General features: G+C 36.6%; 1 protein-coding gene across 3 annotated transcripts; it reads left to right on the forward strand.

The window, feature by feature from the left end:
* Positions 1 to 2,705: 2,705 nt before the first annotated feature.
* On the forward strand, positions 2,706 to 5,778 carry LOC127120100 (aspartyl protease family protein 1). 3 transcript variants are annotated; one of them, XM_051050479.1, is made up of 10 exons: positions 2,707 to 3,134; positions 3,243 to 3,381; positions 3,627 to 3,868; positions 3,977 to 4,216; positions 4,396 to 4,531; positions 4,633 to 4,712; positions 4,891 to 4,978; positions 5,094 to 5,157; positions 5,235 to 5,306; positions 5,392 to 5,778. In XM_051050479.1, the coding sequence occupies exons 1-10, from the start codon at positions 2,845 to 2,847 to the stop codon at positions 5,586 to 5,588; spliced, it is 1,548 nt and encodes a 515-aa protein (XP_050906436.1). In that variant the 5' UTR covers positions 2,707 to 2,844; the 3' UTR covers positions 5,589 to 5,778. The 3 variants fall into 3 exon arrangements, with proteins under 3 accessions (XP_050906438.1, XP_050906436.1, XP_050906435.1); XM_051050478.1 differs by having other exon boundaries at positions 2,708 to 3,134; positions 4,891 to 4,990; XM_051050481.1 differs by lacking the exon at positions 5,094 to 5,157 and having other exon boundaries at positions 2,706 to 3,134; positions 4,891 to 5,033.
* Positions 5,779 to 20,377: the final 14,599 nt, after the last annotated feature.

Here is a 20,377-nt window from a genome sequence, read left to right on the forward strand (position 1 = left end):
TTTGATCCCATTATTTTTGCAATGTGTTAACATCGTGGTCAAGATTATAATGTGTCAAAAAAGGTTGTATTTGGATGTTTGAGCACAAAGTTATGACATGTTCAAGTTGGCATAAAAATTGGTTACATAAATTAGAAAAGTTTGAGTGCTTCATGGTTGAAAATGACATGTAATGTCTCAATGAATTCCGTGACCTTCCAAGTATATTCTGACCTTGACCCTTGAAGAAAACTTGTAGAGGGCATCACAAATGACATTGTGCAAAAAGAAGCAGCCTCATATGTTGAAAATTGAAGAAGTTATGATATTTGAAAGTTGGAGAAAAGTCACTTGAAAATATGTCAATTTTCACTAAGTCCACAAGTGACCTATAATGTCTCCAAACTTTTGATGATCCTCCAAGCATAATTGGCTTTTGTCATGTGAAGAGAAGTTGTAGAGGATATTGAGAAGATTCATATGCAAAAGGAAGCATTCAAAAATATTGAGAATTGAAGGAGTTGTAATCTTTGGAACCTTGACTTCAAAAATGTTGACTTTTAGGTCAAACCCCTTGGAACAAGCTTGTGTATTTGGACTTTTCTTACATTTCAAAGCACGTGGATAATCATATGAACTCAAGATAAGGTTTCCTTGATTGTCTCTTGATTAAATTGATCAAATCTTGAAGTTGCTTATTGAAGAAGGCATAAAAATAAACACATGAACCTTTGACTTCCCTTGAGAAGTAAGCCACAAAACTTTGAGATGTCCTTGGTTAAAAAACTCTTACCTTGCACAAATAGCTTAAGGGAAACAAGACATATTTTTGATATGTTGATTAGTGGTTAGATAAGCAATGAATCAAATAAACACAAAGATAAAACACAATCAAAGAGGTGTTTGGTGATCCCTGCAAAAGCAAACCCAAAGATGGATAAGGGGAAGAACCAAAATGTGACATTGCTTGTATGCAAAAATGCAAATGAGATGTGAGATCTTAGAGTTAAAAATTAGAGTATGACAATGACTAACTCAATATAATAGTGGTTATATTTTAAAATTAGTTTTGAAAAATATATATAAAAAATATCATTGGTGAAGTTCGAGGAATTAACCTGTCACCCCCAAAGTTAACCTTGACACTCCCACATATTTTCATAATTTTCAAACTGTTTTTGAAAAAATTGAGTCAAAAGTACGAATGAAATTTCTGGTAGTTCATTCAAAGTTTTTGATAATAAACCAAATTTTTGATACTTCATTTTAAAATTTTTCAGTACTACTTTTTTATGTATTTTATCAGAAATCTCGAAAAATATTGTAGTATATCGAAAATTTCAAAAATTGATGTAGTGTAAAAAATATTTTTTGAAATTTTCAGAATTCTTTTTTTTTTGAAATTCCGTTAATTTTTATCGGAAATTTTGGAAAAAATTATTATTTTAAATTTTTTTGTTGGTATTTTCTCAAAATTTCTGATAAATATAATAAAAAATATAAAAATAAAATAAAAATTACAATATGGAGATGTCAAATTTAGTTCTGGAAGTGACTGGTTAATTTCTAGGGATTCGCATTCAGCCCAATTCGCAACATATAGCATTGTTGTTCTTTTCAAATATATTTTATATAATTGTTGGTATTTTTTAAATTATGATTGAAACAATTAAAAGATATCTTATATCAACAGACTATGCCTTCACACATTTTAACTACTAATAGTTGTTTTAAACAAGTTAAATATAAATTTAATATGTTGAATAATAAAATATAAAAAAATATGTATTTTACTGAATCATTAAATATTAATCAATTGATCGTTACTCAAATGTGTGAATTTTGTACTATAAATGATTTAACTTCATTGTCATGATGTTTGTTTTATCTTTAAAAACTAATTTTTTTAAGCATTTTAATTTATTTTTTAAAATATTCAAATAGTTAACTTTTTTCAAATACTTTTTTTATAAATTAAAAATATAAAATTTGTCATCCAAAAAACATAAACATAAATCATTAAAAAAGATAAAAATATTATTAAAAATGTATAAATTTAAAAAGAAAAATGTATTTCAATAATAATTTTTATGAAAAGTAATTTAAAATAGTTTTAAATATAAACAATTTTTTAAAAATTAATATTTAAAAATAATTAGAAAGACGATTTATCTAAAATAAAATTAAAAAATATATATTTAAATCAATTTTTTTATTTGAAAATTCTTTAAAAAAAGTTATTAACTTTTATGTAATAAAAATATGTAACTAAATATGAAACAAACTAAACAACTTGGCTAGGAAAAGGTTGTTCAAGTTGTTATTGGAGTTGACTTCTTCACCACTAAAATACCATTTTCACCGGCAAAACTTTCTTTGTTCACCAAACTTAATTAATTAAATAATTAAATAAACAATGCAACCAATAGTTAGTTGATTTAGTAGTAATTTGAAAAAGAAAAAACACTAGAAGTATATAGAAGAAGTCAATCTAAGCAAAACCAAGTCTCCAACCGTACTATTTCTGGGACCCACCTCTCGCCAAATCAACAACAATCGCGCTTCACAGAAACACTTTTTTTGACTAATCTTAAACCCAAAACATACGGTATCTTCTCCGTATCCCTCCATGCAACTATTAATCACAAGTTAAAAAAAAAAAAAATTATTATTTTTTATTATTATTTGAACATTTCAAATATACACGGAACTTCCTTACATGTTTCCTCAACATTTTTTTCCACACGCACAAAACACATTTTACAAAACTCAACTCTGTTGGAAAATTAATTTACAACAAACTCAACCAATATACATACATACTATACTATAGCTATCTTCAATTCAACTCATCAACATATATTCATGGCTTTAGTGTTGTTAGCGTTATTATTATCTTTAATTTCACTATCAAATACTTCCTATGCTTTAAGTTCATTCGGTTTTGACATCCACCATCGATTTTCCGAACCGGTCAAGGGTATTTTCGGTATTGACAAACTACCCGACGAGGGAACTCGTGAATATTACGTTGCTATGGCCCACAGAGACCGTGTGTTTCACGCTCGCCGCCTCGCAGACGGCGGTGATATTGATCAGAAACTTCTTACGTTTTCTCCCGATAACTCCACTTACCAGATTCCCTTGTTTGGATAGTAAGACTTTTTTTTTTTCAATCACTTGTTAATTGTTGATTTTCTGTTAGTTTAATTTGATTTTAGTTTTCTTGTTCAATGTATTGATGATAAGTATTTGGAATTCAGTTTGCATTTTGCGAATGTTTCTGTTGGAACGCCATCTTCATGGTTTCTTGTTGCGTTGGATACCGGAAGTGACTTGTTCTGGCTCCCTTGCAACTGTACCGAATGTGTCCGTGGTGGTATACAGACATCATCACGACAGGTATGCTTAAATCTTGTACTATATAATATGTCTTAGTAGTTTTTAGTTGCGGTTTAAATCGTATAAATAGAGACTCTATTTAACTACGAATTGAGATAGACATTTTATGAGCTCTATTTAGTCGGGTTTATCAGAGTCTGTGCGTTAGTCCGTCTTACACGCCCTCAAACTAAAATATAGATTTATATCTCTACTATCTTTTGATAAAAATATAGATTTAATGATACTTTTGTTGTTGCTTACAGAAAATTGAGTTTAATATCTATGATAATAAGAGATCATCCACTAGTAAAAATGTTGCCTGCAATAGCAGCTTATGTGAGCAGCCGGCACTTTGTTCTTCTTCATCTGGTGGCACTTGTCCATACCAAGTTCAATATCTATCAGAAAATACTTCAACTTCTGGTTTCTTGGTGGAAGATGTGTTGCATCTAATCACGGATCATGGTGATCAAACTAAACAGGCTAACCCGACGGTTACTTTCGGGTAAGTTTTCAGCATCTAAATCTCTGTCGCGAGTTTACTTATAGAATCAATTTTTTGGTTTTTGGTCTTGGTTTTTTATATTTGTGTTTGTCATTGAATATGTTGCAGTTGTGGGCAAGTTCAGACCGGTGCTTTTCTGACCGGGGCAGCTCCAAATGGCTTGTTTGGATTAGGAATGAGTGATGTATCTGTTCCAAGTGTCTTAGCCAAAAAAGGCCTAACTTCAAATTCTTTTTCAATGTGTTTTGGTGAACATGGTTATGGAAGAATCACATTTGGGGATAATAATAGTAATGATAATAATAGCTTGGACCAAGGAAAAACACCATTCAACATTAGGCCATTGCAGTAAGTGGTTACTAGTATACAATATATTCATATATCTCACTCTTAGATTTTTTTTTCATGTTTTCTCGAACACGAAATGGTCACTTAGATGCAAAACATTGAAACATGTCAAATTCTAAACTTCAACGACGACGAGCGTCTACTTTGAAGTTTTAATTAATACGGGCACTCTTTTGCAGTTCAACTTACAACATCACTGTCACACAAATTATTGTGGGAGGAAATGTTGCTGATCTTGAGTTAAATGCAATATTTGACACTGGAACCTCGTTTACATACCTAAACAACCCGGCTTATAAGCAAATTACTCAAAGTGTAAGTAATCTTAATAGATTATAATTTTTCAACAAGGTAACTAGAGTTTCATTTCTTGCATCACTTGAGTTCTTTCTTAATTTTTTATGTTGTTTTTGCAGTTTGATTCAAACATTAAACTCCAAAGGCATTCAGCTTCTGAATCTGATGATCTTCCCTTTGAGTACTGCTATGAGCTCAGGTGATTATAGCTTTAAGAGAATTCTCTTCTTTTTTCATTTCATATTGATCACCAAAAATTGATTGTTAGATATAATTGAAGTTTGTTACAAGTTAGTTAAGATTTGTTATGTTCGCTATGTAATCAAGTGTAAAGTGTATTAGTTGCAAATCAGTTACAATTTCAACTTTGTTTGCAGCCCAAACCAGACTACGGTTCAAGTTCCCACTGTTAACCTAACGATGAAAGGCGGAGACAATTACTATGTCATGGACCCAATAGTAACGGTTAGTTACGGGGTACGGGTACCATTTCTAGAAGAAAAAAATTATTCTGAAATTGGTATGTAATGTTTTGCATCCCTCTTAACTTCATGAATGCTTCTTTTGGTGTTCATTTCAGGATGGTAACAACAATGTTCTTTGTTTGGCTGTCTTGAAAAGCAACAATCTGAACATCATTGGACGTGAGTATGATAACCGAATTAAAGCTTTTTTAATAAGTACAATTGCAACATTGATCATCATGTTTCTTTTCATGCAGAAAACTTCATGACCGGTTACCGTATAGTCTTCGATCGCGAGAACATGGCTCTGGGTTGGAGAGAATCTAACTGTGAGTACAATTCACCTTATTATGCTTCAGAATATAGCACCTTGTTAAATGAGAAATGATGTTATTTAATTGTTGTTATTATCAGGTTACGATGATGAACTCTCGAGTTTGCCGGCAAACCGATCTTACGCTCCTGGGATATCTCCTGCTATGGCTGTGAATCCTGAAAAAACATCTAACCAGTCTAATAATCCTGAAAGATTACCATCTAGTCACTCATTGAAGATAAAACCTGCTTTTGCATTTACAGTGGCAATTTCTCTGCTTTTGGCCATTTTTTGATCATACCTTTAGCTGTTAAGTGTTGTATTATTTAGATTAGTATCATTTTTTTTCAGAACACACGAGAGAAGTGATATTACTACACTTTTTCTTTTTCTTTTCTGGAGTCTTAATAGCATTGATTTGATATGGTTTGTAGATAATGTAAACCCACATATAGTTGTATACCATGTGATTTAAATTTTGATTCTTTGTATTGTAGTTGACTGAACTCATTTTTGGTCTTTAGAACTTCAATGCAATTTTTTACAAATTAGTTATACAAATATATTTTGCAAAAGAACCGAATCAAATCTATCCTCCGAATTTTAGAATCTGAAAAGTGTTTTTTTGAGGTATCTGATTTAGAATTTAAAATAGTGGAAACTCCATTAAACCAGATAAACATGATACGATAAACAATGACTATAACTTGTGAATAATTAAAAATATTATCTAAATATGAGTTGGGTCTCGATGAAAGAGAGAAAAGTTGTAATTAATTTTGACTGGAAAAATGATTACTCAAAATTCGGTTACAAAAGGTTTTAAGCTTTTGCTTATATATTCAAATCCAATCCAAATATAATCTAAATAAAAAATCAAATGAATTATATTTAAATTCATCATTTAATTCATATTCAGTTAATCAGAATCAACAACACCAATTTCATCTTTCAAATGGATAAATTGGTTCAGAACATCTGTCAATTGTTTCTTAGTACTATAATGAGCAACTTCAAACGCTCTATTATGAACTTGATTTCTCAGAAAATGAAACTTTGTGTTAATGTGTTTGCTTCTTCCATGCAGCATTAGATTTTTGACAAGGCTTATGGTTGATTTGTTGTCAATCATCAACTTCACAGACTTGCTCACCCTGATCTTTAGATCCTGCAACAAGTTCATAACCCACACAACTTGACAAGCAATCAAAACACCTGCAATATACTCAATTTGACAAGTTGACAATGCAATCACGGATTGCTTCCTAGAGCACCAAGAAATAGGATCTCTCAGATATTTGAAGAAATATCCATAAGTACTTCTTTTGTCAACTTTGTCTCCACACAATAAGATTATGAATAACACCTTAGCTCTGATTCAATTTCAACACCAGAAGGGAACACAACTCCATATTTCAGAATTCTCTTAATAACCTCAGTATCCTGATAACAGCTTGGTAATGTGACCACTTTGATTTGTTCATAAACCTACTCACAATTTCAACTGCATAGCAAATATCAGGTCTAATATTACAGAGACGTCTCAATGAGCCAACCAACTAGTTAAAAGTTGTAGCATCTACATCATCATCCTAAACATTAGAATCAAGCTTGTGATTTCTTTCAGCATGTATGATTGTAGTATTGCAATTTATTAGTTCGAACCTCTTAAGAAGCTCAAGTTCATACTTCAGTTGATGCAAGATTATACCCTTCTCATGATGCACAATCTCCATCCTTAGAAAATATGTCATGTTTTCTAGACCAGTCATCTCAAACTCAATCATCAACACCTTCTTAAACTTGACTATCTCATCTAAATAGCTCCCTGTTAGTAATGTATCGTCAACATAGAGACACACCAGAATCATATTGCTATCAGATGTATGTTGAACATAAACACCATACTCCATCTCACATTTTCTGAATCCTTGAAGCTTGAAAAATAAATCAGTTTTCAGATTACAAACTCTAGGAAACACCTCGAAGTAATCTAGTCTAGATTTCTATAGAAATTTTTTAGCTACTAACCATGCTTTATGTTTGCCAATTTATCCATATGACTTTAGTTTCACCTTGTAAACCCATCTCACACTGATGGATTTCTTGTTCTTTGGAAGCTCACTCAACTCCCAAGTCTTACTTATTTCTATAGCCTCAAGTTCTTCCTTCATGGCCTTCAACCACACTTTCTTTTTTAGAGCTTCGTTAGTACTTTAGAGTCTACCAACGCGGCACACTGAATGAATTCCCCTTCATAGTTTATCTCAGTATTTTGCAACATGTCAAACTCTCCAAATCTCCTTGGTAATTGTCTGATTCTTTGTGGTTGCTGAACTTGTTGAGAACCTTATTCAGATGCTAGAACAATATCAGATGTTGGACTACCTTCAGAGTCCGGTCCACCTTTAGAGGCATGATTACCACCAGAGTCTGGATCATCATCAGAATCTGGATTAAAATCATATTCATCTTTAGAGTTAGACTCACCTTCAAACTCTTCTTCAGCATCAGAGTCACCTTCAGACTTTGACTTATCTTCAGACTCAGAATCTCCTTCAGATTCAGATTCTCCTTCAGAGTCTAAAATGTCTTCTGAAGTTAGCTTGGGTGTTAACACTGCACCAGAGTTGGATTGTGAATTGTTTTATTCCCATGCTTCTGATGATTTCACAATAAAATCTCTTCTGAATTCATCATTGTTAGTGACAGGACAATAGAGCTTATAAGCACATGTAATGTGGTTCTCTATAAGCAACATGACTTTGCTTCTGTCATCCAACTCTTAGCATATGGGACTTGTTTATAACAAACAGAACCAAACACCTTCAGATGGCTAACACTTTGCTTATCTCTAGTCCACTTCTCAAAAGAAACAATATCATTTAGCTTTTTGGTTGCACATTTGTTGAACACATATGTTGCAGTGGTAACAGCTTCTCCCCACAAGGTGTGAGGGAGCTTCTTCTCCTTCATCATGCTCCTTGTCATATCAAGCAAAGTTATGTTTCTTATTTTAGCAAAATCATTGTATTGAGGAGTGTATGGAGCAGTATCCCTATGTTCAATTCCATTCTCCTCACAAAACCTTTTGAACTCTGTAGAGTTGTACTCACATCCACCATCAGTTCTGAGAATTTTCAACTTCTAATCATTATGCTTTTCAGACTTTACCTTGAACTTCTAAAACTCCGCAAACACCTTGTCGCTACGCGAAAAATACAGAGTCGCCATTGGATTTTATTTATTCTATAGGAAAGGGAAAATATCGAGAAAACCCCAAAAGAATTGTCATCGCAACCACGAACGGGTTCGAAAGTCGATTATGTAAGGGGAATGTATTAACACCCCTCACAATCATCGTACTCGATGGGAACCATCTAGCTTATCTCTCGCTTGAATGGGTGTCGTTATCTTAATGCTTACTTGCTAAAGGTTTACGAAGTGAAAATAAATTTTTTATTAGTGTGCTCGCCAAGGATTTGGGTCCTCGTGCCTACGTATGCTCACTTGTTGAAGTGAGAAATCAGAGCCCCGTTGTTCGTGGTACAAAATGTTTATTTGTTTTGTTTATGTTATACCTTGAAAAGGGTTTTCGAAATTATGCCCTAAGGCTCAAACAAAAGGTTTGATGAGTTAATGTTGTGTTTTAGGTTTTGAAAAGAGATTGTTCTTGACTTCGGATTGCACTAAAGACTATGGGTAAAGGTGAGTATCTCGAACTACCAAGCCAAGCGTCTTGTGTTCAAAATACTCAGAATGAGTGTAGGAAAGCTCCATTCTCATCCCTTCTTTACCACTTAAGGCTCGTGGCATACAATCCTAATCGTATTTTATTGTGTTTTGAATTTGATTTGAGAAAATACTGTTTAACGTTGGATCAATGGTTTGTTTATTGCTGATAGCATTCATGCCTTTCTAGGTTTCATTCATTCTGACTTGTGTTTTCGCAGCTCATGTAGGTCATGGTTTAACAGGTTTTGGTTATATGCACATGAATGATGGTTGGATAAGGCAACATGATGAGCAAAATTGGAATATGAAGCATCATGTAAAAGTGGCAAATCAAATATCAAGATGGGTTTTGAAGATTAGGATTAGGATTAGAATTGAAGATTTAGGGTTTTAGGATGGAAAAGGGGATTGGATTGACTTTGGTCAAAGTTGATCAAAAAGTCAACATTCAATTTTTTTGTATTTTTCTCATGTAATGACCATTTGTAATGGATTATGATGATGGAATTTTCATTTGAATGAAATTGGATTGCTATTTGAATTGATCTTGATTTTTTAACCTTGTATGGAATTTTAAATGGATATGACTTGAAATGGACATGATTAACTTGTAACTTGAATTAAACATGACTTGAGTATGGATTGAACCAAGGCCGGAAAATGAATCAAACTTGACATGAGTTGAATATGACTTAAAAATGAATTGGACCAAAGCTTGTAATGGAATGGAATCAAGGCAAGGATCCATGAATGTACCACTAACCATACACCAAAGGACATAGCAATTACTTAAATGATCAATGACAAACCTGAACAAAGGCATGACAACATATGAAATGAATATTGACCAGATGAAAATAGGTTAATCAAGGAAAGGGCTAGGGTTAGGCATGAGGATGAACATATGGCATAGCAAAACATATACCTAGGCATAAACCAAAGGACACAAGCACATGATGCACATGTGGGAGAATGAAGTTGATGGGATCAAAAGCAATAGGAACCACATGCATGGACTATGCACAAGAGGTTGGAAGCAACTTTGGTCAAGCAAAAGAACCAAATCACAATGGAATGAGATGAAATTAGGGTTATGGGCCCACACAAGGGCATGAGACATGAATAGGGTTTAGGGACACCATGATCAAATGGGTATCCCCCAAATAGGATTTTGATTCCTCAAGAAGCCACAATTGACACACCAAACATGGGCACAAAACCCAAGCATCAAAAGTTATCTCCAAGTAGGGTTTGATTGATTGAGCCACCTCAAGTTGGTGAGAAACCCTAGTTTTCACTAGATGCAAGCACAAAGCCATGAATCTAAGTCACTTGTCTTCTTATGTTGAACCATGCTTATGCAGATGAAATGAATGCTTATGAGGATATACAAATGATTAGAGTTAGTGACCTAAATGATCATTGTAAAGGGTGGGGAAAATTTTAGGGTATGACAGTTGCCTATATTTAATCTTCTCAGACCTGAATGTATGGATATCAACAACTTCCGGGCATTCAAAGTAGAAGAGGATTAAATATTAGAATATAAAAAAATTTGCCCACTGGGAACAAATGAAATATGAAGATAGGTTACAAAGAAATTCTCCACTGGGGTATAAGATGAACAAAATAGCTTTTATGCAGGGCAACTGCTAGGGATTGAAAAGTTATTTAGGTAAGTGGGTAGTTATGGGAATGTTATATTTGCATGACGTATGCAATATGATAATACAATACGGTTAATTTTTTATTTTGTCTTTCTCTTTTTCTTTTCTTTTTTCTCTGCCTTCACTAACAAGTTTTGACATGTAACCGGTGATCGAGGTATTCCCGCAGATTCTGAAAAGTAAACGCTTGTACTTGCAAAAGATAAGTAACAGAGGATATAGAACTGAGACTAAACTCTTCTGCAAAAGATAGAGAGACGTCTTGCAAAAGGCAAGTAGCTCAACTGAGAAAAGGTTAAACTTCCTGCTATAAAAGGTAGAGGATACTTGCAAAAGGCAAGCAAAATGTATAATATTTCCTCATGCACGAGTGTCGCATTACGCGAAAAACCGGCGGGGAAACAAGAACAACAGAGCCGCCACCGTGCGTTATTTATCCCAAAAGAGGGAAAGGAAACGCTCGAAGTAAACCTAGGAAAGAACATGGTCTCGCGACCAAAGAGAATGGGTTCGGGAGTCGGTTATGCGAAGGGAAGGTATTAGCACCCCTACGCATCCGTCGTACTCGACGGGATCCACGCACAAAAGGAAGGATAAATGGTTGCTAAAACACTGCTCACACACACACACACACTGGCTGAAAGAGACACAAGAAAACAAAACTGAAACTGACTCGGCAGAATACCGCATCCTGGGCCTACTTAGTCTATCAAGCATAGACATCAGAGTCGAAGTAGTTCGGACTGGGGGAAACGACACATGCTCGCTAGGATGTCGCATCCTATGCATACGTATCTTCTTGGACGAAGAAGAATCAGAGCATTCGTAGCTCGGCTGACACACACACAAACAAACAACAGGGAAAGGCAAACGTGGAGCCTGAATGCCAATCACTGGACTTACATCAGCATCCGAACCAACAAACACACACAGGAAACCAACTGCCAACCGCTGGACTTACGTCGGACTCCAACCAGAAAAGGAGAAACAACTCACACAAACAAAACAAAAGGGCGAACGTGGAGCCCGAATGCCAATCACTGGACTTACATCAGCATCCGAACCAAAAAAAAACACACAAGGGTGGTTAAGACACAAAGGGTGGAAAAGAAAAAGGGCGCCCGGATGCCAATCTCCTGCCTACGTACCTCATCTGGTATGAGGATCAGGGCGACGTAGTTCCCCTACGCAGGGAAAAAGGACTAGCCTAACCAGATAACAGAGGGAGACACAACTAGGGAGACTACGACTCGAGCCTAGATGTTATCATGCAAAATCATCCCTAAGTTAAGGTTTCTAGCTAACTGGCACAGGGAGCCAGCCTATCCTAATCATGACTTGCATAGGAAGCAAGTCACACACACACTTAACTTGCATAGGAAGCAAGCCAAGCAAAACCTAACTTGCACAGGAAGCAAGTCTAAACTAAACCTAACTTGCACAGGAAGCAAGTCAAACAAACATACAAGCACAGGTAGCGCACACTATACACAAGCAAGGGGCTCAAACAAGGCTAGGTTTTAGTCGAGGGGTCAAATCAACCTCAACAAACAAACCTCTGGAACTGGGTAAATGTTGCTCTTAACCTTGACATTGAGAGCCAAGGTGAAGCAGATGAAAGGAGATGAGGGGTGTGCCTCATTGCTCTTATCCCTGGTCAGGGAGAGCATTTGAATATCAGAAGGTGTGGGAGTTCAGAAAGTTGGAACTCTATCCACAAGTTAGACTCTATAGATCTTGGGTTTTTACTCACTATGCATCAACACAGGTAGTGTGAGCAAGGTGAGTGACACACAGACTAGCAGGGGATAGATTGCTTATCCCTTGGATTCTGCCAATTGCCTCTTCACTTAGGAGGTCTTTGCATATGTACAAGGACAAAATTAAACAATCAAAAACATTGCCTCTTAAGGAGGACTTCAGACAGTTGCCTGGCCAAGTAACAGGCCAGGTCTTCCAGACTACATGAAGATTAGAAGTATACCTCAATGCAAATTGCTTAACAAGCAAAGCAAAGCAAAAGTTCACAAGGAACTGAGCAACTAAAAGCACCTGAAATAGTCAAGCAGACATTAGTATACAACTTCAAAATTAAAGCAAAAGGAAACAGAAGTCAACAGTCAACACAAGCAAGTGAATGTGCAAGGTACAAGGCTCAAGGCATGTGAGCCAAGCAACCTACAAAACAAAACATGTTAGTCATGATAAACAAGCAAACACAACCAATTTGTATTGGTCTCATTGGACAGTTGTTGGTTATCCTGAAAAGATGAGCTCAAATTTGAGTAACAGGACCACTAGGACAAGCCTAGGGTCAAAAGAGAATGAGAAAGTCAAAACAGCAAATGACAAGCATCCAAAATCAAGTTCAAACAATCAAGAAACAAACCCAATTGGGTTCACATTCATATCAATCATCATCATCATTTCATGAACAATTTAGGTCATGGCATGGCATTTAGAAGCTCATAGAAGTCAACAGCAAGACTTGAATCAAAAGCAATCTCAAACATTTCCAAAAATCACCAAATAAATCATGATCAATCACAACCTATAGCATGGTAAGCATGTCAAATTTCATCTCATTTGGACAAGTAGAAGATAGTCAATGAAAATCAGAAAGGCAAGGCAATTTTGAACATGCTCAAAGAAGTCAACCAAACATGCATCAACTTAAGAAAATCATAAATCAGTGATGGCATATGATAAATGAATGAGACTAAAACCATGGCAAAGCTTAAGATGTCTAGTAATTACATATCAAATTTCATGTCCATCTAATAAAGTATGAGGATTTTACAAATGAAATGGGAACATGTGTCACAAAAAGTCAACATAAGACCCAACAGGGGAGAAAAATCTCAATCAATTGGAAAATGCCATAAACAAATCCACAAAAAATCACATGTAAACTAGACATACACAAGCTCAATCATGCAAAAATTCAATCCATTTTGAGGTCAAGAAGCATGGCTATGAAAATCATCAAGTTGCACATCAATGGTGTGACACAAATTATCACACCCTACTTCAAAAAATCATAACTCAATGACCAGAGAAGATAAATTCATGAACTCTATACCAACATCACCATGAATGTGTCTAGTTTGTGTATAAAAAATTTCAAGGCCATAGGATAAAGTGTCACTATTTCACAAATGATTTGGTAAAAGGTACAACAATTGAGCACATGAGCAAAACCCTAATACCAAATAAAATCCATTCATAAAAAAAAATCAGGAAAAATTATGACAAATAAGTAGAGATCATGATGAATCAAATGCAAAAAATCCCATGGAAATTGGATCAAGGATGATGAACTTATGATTTTTACAAAATGAGCATACAAAGATGAAATAATTATTGAAATAACATGATTTATGCAATTAATTAAGCACGGCAGTGGCAGTTTAGTAAATACCGGATCCACTAATCGAAACACCGCGTTTTGGACATTGAAAAGGAAATAATCTGATTGGTTAGTATGGATAAACAGCGCCATGCATACGTGAACAGGGGATAAATCTGGGAAACTCATGCATATTCTAGGGTTTATGTTGAACAGTGAATCTTCATCCTCTCCAAAAATCGTGAAAAACAAATTGGCCCAGAAATTGAAATTGGACACGCCATCATGACCAGCAAACATCCAGCATTACAAATCCAAACATCATTTTCATTGAATCAACTTGAACAACACGAATCGAGCAAAAATAACATTTAACATCAAACTTGAAACTTAGATTTCTCTCAGAATAGTTAACCATTTTTAGTGATTCAAGTTCCAACATGACCATCACAACAAAACCTAACTAAAGCATGGCATAGTTTCAAGAAATTGGAGATTCGAGTTCTTACTTGATTTTGAAGGAATTAGTGAAACAGTTGTTGTTTGGATCTTTGGTGATGAAACAGTTGCTCCAACAAGCTCCTAATGATGAATGATGAAGTTTGCTTGGCTCAAGAAAGCTTGGTTTGGCTCCAATCAAATTCTGCCATTAGTGAAGCTTGAAGAAAACAGTCGTGGAAAACAGCTTTACAGTTGGTGTGTGATGGTTGGAATCAGCTCAAAATGGATGTTGAATGATGAAACAACAATAGCCAGCTCGTGTGCTTTACAAGTTTGCAAGGAAAAGTTCAAAAATGCAAAAATGGAAATTTGAGAGAGTGAGAGAATTCTGTGTGTTCAGAGGCTGCTAGGGTTGCCAATGATCAGAAAATAACCTATATATCTGCTGTTTAAGGTTGCTAAGTGGAATGCTAATCACAATTTGTTTTAAAAATCAAATTTGCTAAATGACCACTTTTGTTCAAATGGTGAGGTGCAAGGGCTGTAGCACGAAAATGGGCTTTGTAACATGACCAAAATGCAATTTCAGAACATGTTTGAATGGCCAAATTGATTAGAAATGGTTATCTCAAAAACTCACTTTTGTACCACACTTGAAATAATTCATGTAAGTGAAAAAAAGGTCATTTTGATCTATGAGGTTTTGGTGAATGATGGTTACATTTTTGGAAAGAGGAGGTCAAATGTGACTTGCTGGAAAAAACCCCACCCAAATTGGCCAAATGGTTTGAGAGATATGGCCTTTTGAAGTTCAAGAAATTTTGAAAATGAATTGATCATAACTTGCCAACCATACATGGGAATTGAGAGTTCTTGGACTTTTTGGAAATGGGAGAACAAGATCTTCAACTTTCATGTTGGGCAAAAATTCATTTGAAGCTTGTATCAAGATGTAAGTTTGGGATCAAGAAGTTTCCATTTTTGGCAAGTTTCAATTACAGGTCCAGTTTCTATTTTTGGAAATTTTTGATTTGGCTTCAAATTCTTCCATGATGATGTTTGACATGTTATATGAGGCCTATTTGGACATGAATAAGCTCTCTCAAACCAAATCCAACCAACAAAAATCATAAAAACAAACCCAGTTGACCAAGTTTGACTTTTTAGGGTTTCTGACTGACTGTGCATTGACTGATGACTTCTGAGCATCCCATCCTTGACCAAAACACTTCAAATGGATCCCCAAGTCATGTGAACATGTTGGACCAACCCTAGGGCCTTGGCTCAATGAGAATTGTGCTTGCTTGCTTGACTGACTGATCTCCTGATCAGTTTGACCTAATTCTCCTGACTGGCTTGCACTTGAGGCAAAGGGATAATGCAATGCTATGCAGTGGACCATGTTATGTTATGACCTAATATGAGAATGTATGTACAATGATAGGTGCAAATTTGAGGTGCTACAGCTGCCCCTATTCAATCAGCTGGGAACCCGAATGGATGAGAGCAACGACTGTCAGACTTTCAGGGTAAACAGGGATTGAATACTAAGAACCGTAGAAATTTGCACCCTGCTGGGGAAATAATCAACAATGCCTGTCAGGATCGGCAAAGAAACAGTCTTGAAAGAAAAATCCGTCTGGAACGGAAAAAAGAAATCGGCCTGAATACCGAAACAGAAACGTCGACCTGGATACCAAAATAAATGGTAACACAGGGATAACCATGGCCTGAGCGCCGCTCGTCAGTCTGAATACTGAGCATCGGTGTATGAGAGATTTGATGTCGATCTGAAACATCGGAAATTGGCCTGAACGCCACCTCGGTCTGAATACCGGAAAAATTGGCCTGAGTGCCATAAGTACATCGACCTGATCGTCGGAAACTTCTTCGGTCTGAATACCGGAAAATCATAAGTACATCGACCTGATCGTCGGAAACTTCTTCGGTCTGAATACCGGAAAAAACATAAGTACATCAACCTGATCGTCGGAAACTTCTTCGGTCTGAATACCGGACAATTGGCCTGAGTGCCAAAGCGTGAATTGGTTTGTGTTCCAAAACACTCAACATCCTGAAGAGGGCTTAGAAAAGCCGTCTTGTTAAAGGATGGACATTCGATTCCACAAGAAATACGAATCTTATTCGACTGGGGAGGACGACTTCGACCCAAGAGCGCATGAGACATATTATCTATAGCCGTCAGAACGTAGATAATACACTCGCATGGAAGATTATTCATAACCGGGTTGTAGGTTGTTAAATGAATAATCGACCGAAAACATCCTGAAGAGAGCGAAAGCAAACTTGTTACAGGATGAACATTCGATTCCACAAGGAATACGAATCTTACTCTGCTGGATATAACAATCGAAAGATTGACCAAAGAATGCATGAGATATATTATCTATAGTCGTCAAAACGTAGATAATAAACTCGCATGGAAGATTATCCATAACCGGGTTGTAGGTTGTTAAATGAATAATCGACCGAAAACATCCTGAAGAGAGCGAAAGCAAACTTGTTAAAGGATGAACATTCGATTCCACAAGGAACACGAATCTTACTCTGCTGGAGAAAACAATCAAAAGATTGACCAAAGAGTGCATGAGATATATTATCTATAGCCGTCAAAACGTAGATAATACACTCGCATGGAAGATTATCCATAACCGGGTTGTAGGTTGTTAAATGAATAATCGACCGAAAACATCCCGAAGAGAGCGAAAGCAAACTTGTTAAAGGATGAACATTCGATTCCACAAGGAACACGAATCTTACTCTGCTGGAGAAAACAATCAAAAGATTGACCAAAGAGTGCATGAGATATATTATCTATAGCCGTCAAAACATAGATAATACACTCGCATGGAAGATTATCCATAACCGGGTTGTAGGTTGTTAAATGAATAATCGACCGAAAACATCCTGAAGAGAGCGAAAGCAAACTTGTTAAAGGATGAACATTCGATTCCACAAGGAACACGAATCTTACTCTGCTGGAGAAAACAATCAAAAGATTGACCAAAGAGTGCATGAGATATATTATCTATAGCCGTCAAAACGTAGATAATACACTCACATGGAAGATTATCCATAACCGGGTTGTAGGTTGTTAAATGAATAATCGACCGAAAACATCCTGAAGAGAGCGAAAGCAAACTTGTTAAAGGATGAACATTCGATTCCACAAGGAACACGAATCTTACTCTGCTGGAGAAAACAATCAAAAGATTGACCAAAGAGTGCATGAGATATATTATCTATAGCCGTCAAAACATAGATAATACACTCGCATGGAAGATTATCCATAACCGGGTTGTAGGTTGTTAAATGAATAATCGACCGAAAAGAAAGGCATATGGGTACCAGACTAGGTATGCAAAAGATGACCAATCAAAAGAGGATAAAGTTGCCTACTCGGAGCAAGTATCCAAAAAGAAGGTGAAGACCCAATGGGGACAAGACTATCAATACCACAAGGGTAGGACTTACAACTACCGGTTTGTAGGTAGAAGCCACAGAAAAGTAACCAGTCATCGATAGGATGAGCACAAAGGGTTAACTCCGCTAGGGGATGAAAGTGGGATTTTACAGCTACCAGTTTGTAGGTAGAAAACCACAGAAATAGGACTTACAACTACCGGTTTGTAGGTAGAGGCCACACAATTCCGCTGAGGATAAGGTGAATGAGTGTCGGTTAGTGAGCAACTATTCATTTATGCCCCAGGGAAGCACAAGAGACAGCCAATAGGAAGCCAATTCAGGATCGATCCAAAATGGCAGACTGAAACAAGACCCACCCTAATGAGGAAAGAAACTCAATAGGGACTACCCATCCCAATGCGTGTTGGGAGGGAACGGAAACAACCGTCATCCACGAGGAAGTATCTCAGTGGGGAAATGGCAGGAAAGGGTAGACACTTTCTGCTTAAGGGTTGGCTCTACATGGAGAGATCAGACACACCCATATCTGCTAGGGAGGATCTACTAGAGAGATCTGTATCAACAAATAGCAGGAGACAACCATCAACAGATACACGGCAACAGCTGCATCATGAGTACCTGAATGTTATGATTATGCATGTATGCATTATACCTAAAATGTATGATGAATGTTGACAAACAGACATGCTCAACAGGCAGGTTCGGGAATCAACCATCCGACACCATTCTTCCGGAGGGAAAACCAAAGTCATCAGAGAGCAAAGAAAATCCACTGGGGACTGGGATATCAGGGAACACTCATCCTGCAGGGGAGGAAGGCCACCAGAGGCTTTCGGAGGGATCTTCAGTCACAAACCGGAGAACAAAGTTCAAACACAGGCGTACGCGCCACAACAACTCGTGCTGGAGACCAGAGGTACCGAGAAGCAATCAGATCTCTGATGAGAACAGATAGGCATTGACAAAGCTCCTCGTGCAAACAACTCCGCTGAGGGATCTATCTGAGAGAATGCCGGATTACTGGGATGTCAATCCACCGAATACTGAATCTTCAAAGAAAAAATACCCATGCTGGGGGGAGAGAGGAAGACTGCTCTGCTGGAGAGAGGAAAGTTAGAGCCTTCAATAAACACTCTGCCTGGGAACTGGCCCACAAACTTGCAAACTTGTTAGGGATGCCCCACAATAGGGCTTAAACAGCACTCCACTGGGGATGCCCCACCATAGGTGCTAATAGGAACTTGGAGGAAGACTCTGCACTGCCGGGGACATGAAGATGAACAACTTCAACCATAAGCAAACTCGCTGAGGAGAGACCATACGAGGTTCTGCGGGACAAAGATATAGCCATGCTCGAGATACGAACAATTGTCTTACCTGTTGTTAATCATACCACCCTCAGGAGAGCACTGTGGGTCTCCTAAGTAACCTTCCATCATTGTGAATGTTCACTTTGTTTAAGAACAATTTTTTTGAAAAATTTGTTTATTTTGAAACAATGATACTTTATCAATTAAAACATGCAAAACATTTGTTGAATTAAAACACATAAGAGTGCAAATAATTGGGTAAAAGCTCAAATAGATGTAATTGAATGGTAGTCTGCAAAGGGCGAGACTCCATGGATCTGTACAAATTTGAAATCGGTGATATATATTGGAGAGGGCTACATTGAACATAATGACCCTTTCTCTACCATTCTAAATTTCGATGTATTCAGAGCTTCAGTCGACGATGTATCGAGAATTCCTGGCGGATGACAGATATAGAACACAGTCTTGTCAAGATGCAGTTACTTGCCAAATCCCTAATTTTTGCCTAGATTGCCCCAGTGTGAGGTGCTCAATCTAGCGGGATGCAAATTCTTTTTTCAATGTCTCTAACTTTTGCCTGGATCGCCCTTTCGGGTTTTCAATCCACCGAGACGCTCCTTTTTTGCCTAAGTCGCCCTTTGGGGTGTTCGACTTAGCGAGCTATTCTGTTTTTTCTTTTAGGCGAAGTATTTCTTGACTGCATCAGAATTCACAGGACGAGTGAACTTCTCTATCCATTGTTGTAAGTGTCAAAGCACTGCCTGAGAAGGCTCTCTTGACAACATATGGACATTCATAGCTTGGGGTTCACTTGCCCCTGGAGTCGGGCACGAAAGACAAGACTTTCTTGAGCACAAGGTCACCTTCTCGGAACACACGAGGTTTGACCTTCTTATCGAATGATTTCTTCACTCCCTGCTGATATAACTGACCATGACACATGGCAATTAATCTCTTCTTTTTGATCAGATTCACTCGGTCGTAACGACTCTGAATCCATTCAGCATCAGCCAACTTGGGACTTTGAGGGTGCTATCTTTTCCTTCGTTTTTTTTTATTTCTTTTGATTTTGATTTCTTTTGATTTTGCACCCTCTTTTTTTCTCTTTTTTCTTCTTTTTTTTTTTTAATAA

The sequence above is a fragment of the Lathyrus oleraceus genome, chromosome 2 (assembly GCF_024323335.1).
Source record: "Lathyrus oleraceus cultivar Zhongwan6 chromosome 2, CAAS_Psat_ZW6_1.0, whole genome shotgun sequence".
Lineage (NCBI taxonomy): Eukaryota > Viridiplantae > Streptophyta > Magnoliopsida > Fabales > Fabaceae > Lathyrus > Lathyrus oleraceus.